Source organism: Coregonus lavaretus (genome assembly GCF_964263955.1).
Source record: "Coregonus lavaretus genome assembly, chromosome: 21".
Classification (NCBI taxonomy): domain Eukaryota; kingdom Metazoa; phylum Chordata; class Actinopteri; order Salmoniformes; family Salmonidae; genus Coregonus; species Coregonus lavaretus.
The window spans coordinates 2,497,994-2,503,820 of NC_140008.1; the positions used below are offsets into that span (position 1 = coordinate 2,497,994).

The following is a 5,827-nucleotide window of genomic DNA, read 5'->3' on the forward strand; positions in this document are numbered from 1 at the left end:
CAGCTCCACCTGCCTTACCTCCAGCTGGGTGAATTTATCCTTCATTTCAATGAGGGAGTAGTACTCTGTGCTGGGAGGTTGACTTTCCGCTTGGGGTTGCTCGTCTGTGGGGTTATTCAATGAAGAGGTCTGGCCTGACCCGCTCGGGGTGGGGGTATCTTTCTCAAGAGAGAGCTTCTACCACTAATACTGAATCTTCTCTCTCTCTCTCTCTGTCTCTCTCTCTCTCTGTCTCTCTCTCTGTCTCTATCTCTCTCTCTGTCTGTGTCTGTCTGTCTGTCTGTCTGTTGCTCTCGCTCTCACTCTCACTCTCGCTCTCGCTCTCGCTCTCGCTCTCGCTCTCACTCTCACTCTCACTCTCACTCTGCGCGTAACTAACCCTACCACTAATACTGACCCTCCTCTCTCTTAGTACTCTGCATAACTAACACTAAGAACTAAAATGCGATGTAAATATATTTTCCAGGGCGCCAGAGAAGGAGTCAGCAGAGGAGGACTATGACTCTGGTATTGAAGAGGAGAACTGGCCCAGACAGGTGGACGCAGCAGCCAACAACTGATCTAGAATCATTAGAACACCTAAAACATTTCCTGGAATTCCTGCACCTGAGACATCTAAACAGACCTCCCATCAGACTGTATAGGCCACTACTAAAACAACAACACGATAAAAAACCTTTTCTCTGAGGAAGTGTTTTTTCATAATGAACAACACGGATTTGAGCTCTAGAAGTACTTTTTTTGTCCTGTGAATTGGACAGTAGGCTAATTCTTTAAGTTAGAAATTAAGGTGGACCTGCTATATTGTATATATTTACAATTGTTGGGGTAGATAATGCAATTTTTATTCTTTAAAAGGATGATTGTGTTTTCTCTTTTGTTGTGGTGGATGAGAGGTTGAAATGACAATGGAAACAAATATAACATGAATGGGATCATATTGTACACTTAAAGAAATAGCCACGGCTAGGAATGTTCCGTTTTAGTATCTTCAGTGTTACATAACAATATACAACTAATGCCCTGACTGTCAATGGCAGACCTGGGTTCAAATACTATATGAAATCTTTAATATGCAGTACCAGTCAAACGTTTGGACACACCTACTCATTCAAGGGTTTTTCTTTATTTTTGCTATTTTCTACATTGTAGAATAATAGTGAAGACACCAAAGCTATGAAATAGCACGTATGGAATCATGTAGTAACCAAAAAAGTGTTAAACAAATCAAAATATATTTTAGATTCTTCAAAGTAGCCACCCTTTGCCTTGATGGCAGCTTTGCACACTCTTGGCATTCTCTCAACCGGCTTCACCTGGAATGCTTTTCCAACAATCTTGAAGGAGTTCCCACATGTGCTGAGCACTTGTTGGCTGCTTTTCCTTCACTCTGCGGTCCAACTCATCCCAAACCATCTCAATTGGGTTGAGGTCGGGGGATTGTGGAGGCCAGGTCATCTGATGCAGCACTCCATCACTATCCTTCTTGGTAAAATAGCCCTTACACAGCCTGGAGGTGTGTTGGGTCATTGTCCTGTTGAAAAACAAATGATAGTCCCACTAAGCCCAAACCAGATGGGATGGCGTATCGCTGCAGAACGCTGTGGTAGCCATGCTGGTTAAGTGTGCCTTGAATTCTAAATAAATCACTGACAGTGTCACCAGCAAAGCACCCCCACACCATAACACCACCTCCTCCATGCTTTACGGTGGGAACCACACATGCAGAGATCATCCGTTCACCTACTCTGCGCCTCACAAAGACACGGCGGTTGGAACCAAAAATCTCAAATTTGGACTCATCAGACCAAAGGACAGATTTCCACTGGTCTAATGATTGCTTGTGTTTCTTGGCCCAAGCAAGTCTCTTCTTCTTATTGGTGTCCTTTAGTAGTGGTTTCTTTGCAGGAATTCGACCATGAAGGCCTGATTCACGCAGTCTCCTCTGAACAGTTGATGTTGAGATATGTCTGTTACTTGAACTCTTTTAAGCATTTATTTGGGCTGCAATTTCTGATGCTGGTAAGTCTAATGAACTTATCCTCTGCAGCAGAGGTAACTCTGGGTCTTCCATTCCTGTGGCGGTCCTCATGAGAGCCAGTTTCATCATAGCACTTGATGGTTTTGCGACTGCACTTGAAGAAACTTTCAAAGTTCTTAAAATTTTCCAGATTGACTGACCTTCATGTCTTAAAGTAATGATGGACTGTCATTTCTCTTTGCTTATTTGAGCTGTTGCCAGAATATGGACTTGGTCTTTTACCAAATAGGGCTATCTTCTGTATACCACCCCTACCTTGTCACATCACAACTGATTGGCTCAAACACATTAAGAAGGAAAGAAATTCCACAAATTAACTTTTAAGAAGGCACACCTGTTAATTGAAATGCATTCCAGGTGACTACCTCATGAAGCTGGTTGAGAGAATGCCAAGAGTGTGCAAAGCTGTCATCAAGGCAAAGGGTGGCTACTTTGAAGAATCTCAAATATAAAATATATTTTGATTTGCTTAGCACTTTTTTGGTTACTACATGATTCCATATGTGTTATTTCATAGTTTTTATGTCTTCACTATTATTCCACAATGTAGAAAATAGTAAAAATAAAGAAAAACCCTTGAATGAGTAGGTGTGTCTAAACTTTTGACTGGTGCTTTGAGTGCCAGGTGGGCGGGATTTGTACTTTTGGTAATATTCTGTTAGTTCCATTGCAACAGTTAAGTTCAATTGAGCCCAGCTAAAGTATTTGAGATGAATTCAAGTAGTATTTGAACCCAGGTCTGGTCTCCGGGTGTGTGATATTCCATAATGAGCACATCATAATTGTGATGTTATTTATATATGAAGCTAAATTGGTGCCAAAACTTTTCTGGCAGTAATTCAACTCCATATTTCCTCTTATCTACCAATTTTTAATGGCATTCATAATGAACATAACTGGGCTGTAAATGTCGGTATTAAAGCATCAGTGCTGAGTTTATAGTCTGTTTGTATCACAGGAACACACCTGTCGTTAGGGAAAACATATCATAACCTCGTACTACACCCTACTCCAGCACACTAAACAGAGCGGAGCTGCGTCCAAAATGGCACCCTATTCGTCCAGGAACTCTGGTCAAAGGTAGTGCACTATATAGGGAATAGGGTGCTTTTCCAGACGCAGACCATTTGATCGTAGTAGTGGCCTTTAAAAAAAAAATAAAAATAAAAAATAAATTTGGTTGAGAATGTTTATTTCTGTTAACCCGCTCTCTAGGGAATGTATGTATCTATGTCAGCTCTCTCTAACCTCTACAGGGTTACCGTTCAGATCAATATCAAGCAAGGCAAGGGCTGGTATTCAAAAAGGTTTCAGAGTTGCTGGTCTAGGATCAAGGTGCCCCCCAGGTCCATATAATAGTATTTGTTATGATCTAAAAGGATACACTGATCCTGTATCAGCATTATTACTCTGATACTTTCTGTGAATACGTCCCTCGTTTTTTTGTGAATTAGTCCGAAGTGAATACGTCCTCACCTTTTAGATATGCTCCAGTACATCGTGTTACGAAATGGTTCCTCAATCGATCACTAGGCACTTCTTCTTCTGCAGTTTAGCCTTTAATGTTTCTATTCACACTGAACCATGCAGTTCTATGTCCTTTAATGTTGTATGTGCGATTATAATATAATAATCATAATCATAATACATTTGAGTTCCTTTTCAGTTATTTTATGCTTCTCTTCTCAAAGGTCAATCATAACATGTAAAACACCCCAAAGTTTATTGACGTGATTGTTTAAATATTATCAATAAAATGTATATCTCTGTACAGAATGATTTATTGTGTCTTAAAATTTTTTAATACTCAATATAGATTGTTTCAAAGCTTCTTTGTGCTGTTTTGTTAAAACTCAATTTGCAATGCCATGTGACACCACTGAGGGGCACCATGACTACCATCACTATGGCACCATGACTACCATCGCTCTACCTCCATGTTAGAGAGCAGAACTGGCCATGTAGCACCATGACTACCATCGCTATGGCACCACTGAGGGGCGCCATGATTACATCGCTATGGCACCATGACTACCGTCAATATGGCACCATGACTACCATCGCTATGGCACCATGACTACCGTCAATATGGCACCAACGACTACCATCGCTATGGCACCATGACTACCATCGCTATGGCACCATGACTACCGTCGATATGGCACCATGACTACCATCGCTATGGCACCACTGAGGGGCGCCATGATTACATCGCTATGGCACCATGACTACCGTCGCTATGGCACCAACGACTACCATCGCTATGGCACCATGACTACCATCGCTATGGCACCATGACTACCATCGCAATGGCACCATGACTACTATCGCTCTGCCTCCACGTTAGAGAGCAGAACTGGCCATGTAGTTCATAAGCAGCTCATGTGTAATCTCTGTGTTGAAAGTGTGTTGTACAACATGTTCCTGTTTATCAACACATCAGCGTTTCTCTAATCTTCTCCTTCCCTTCGGCCTCCCTGTTACTTTCCAGGAAGACATCGCCAAGAACTGGAGGCTGCGTAATAAAGATGGGGTTGGTTTCCCAGACTTGCCTTTAGTTACGCTGAGAAGGAATTGCAATCTCTTCAAACTATGTTGAATTCCGGGTAAATGTTGAAAAAGCTCTCAAATGTCACATACTGCATACTGTTAACAGGCTGGTTGAATAGGAATAGTTACAAAAGAGATATTGTATAACCCCTTCCTGGAAAATAAACCTGCCGTAGATATACATCCTAGGTTCCACTCAAAAAGGGTCTGAATACTTATGTAAATGTTATATTTCTGTTTTTAATTTTTTAATACAATTGAAATAAAATCAAAAAAATAGTTTTTGCTTTGTCATTATGGGGTATTGTGTAGCTTGATAAGGGGGGTGGGGATTTAATCTATTTTAGAATAAGGCTGTAACGTAACAAAATGTGGCAAAAAAGGGAAGGGGTCTGAATACTTTCCGAACGCACTGTAACCCATTGGTTCCATCCGTTATTAGTAATGTGGTGTCAACAACAGCACATCTGATGATGTCAGACGGCAGAGGCTTATAAGTGATCAAGAGAATTAGCTTGTGTGTTGATACTTAGGCTATTTATCTAGGTATAAGTCATTCAGCGTACACCTGTCAACACTTCACACACGGTGGACTGGTGAGAGGACACTTTTTCAAAGGGATGTGAGAGAGGTGAGCGAGAATGCGTGCGATCGATAATTGAAGATGACTGCCTTGCCTGCCATCAATGAATATTGACGACTGTGAGCCTTTTCATTTACATTTTAGTCATTTAGCAGACGCTCTTATCCAGAGCGACTTACAGGAGCAATTAGGGTTAAGTGCCTTGCTCAAGGGCACATCGACAGATTTTTCACCTAGTCGGCTCGGGGGGATTAGAACCAGCGACCTTTCGGTTACTGGCACAACGCTCTTACCCACTAAGCTACCTGCCGCCCTATTTCATGTTTCTAGATATGACATGTTTCGTATTAGCTGCCTTCCCCTTGTCATCATACCATCACCTGACAGAATTTGCTATTTCAATTAATTTCACTAAAGGGAATAGAGTAGTTTTGCCCTATGATCTTTGTGTGTGTGTGTGCGTGTGTGCTTGTTGTTCCCTGAGCTTTCTGTGTAAATGTATGTGTCCTCAGTGTGGGTGGGTTTTCTTGTTCTGGGTATACAGACAGGATGACCCTGAGTTTTCTGTGTAAATGTATGTGTCCTCAGTGTGTGTGGGTTTTCTTGTTCTGGGTCTACAGACAGGATGGCCAGTCTAGAGGAGGTTCCCTTTA

General features: G+C 41.7%; 1 protein-coding gene across 5 annotated transcripts in view; it reads left to right on the plus strand.

Moving 5' to 3' along the window:
- LOC311149180 (ATP-dependent clpX-like chaperone, mitochondrial) overlaps positions 1-3,817 on the plus strand; it is a 34,777-nt gene extending 30,960 nt beyond the window's left edge. For all 5 annotated transcript variants that reach the window (XM_084186262.1, XM_084186261.1, XM_084186260.1 and 2 more), the window contains one exon: positions 467-3,817. In XM_084186262.1, coding sequence (XP_084042388.1) covers positions 467-560 — 94 coding nt within the window. In that variant the 3' untranslated portion in view covers positions 561-3,817. The remainder of the gene's footprint in view (positions 1-466) is intronic.
- The last annotated feature ends 2,010 nt before the right edge of the window (positions 3,818-5,827 follow it).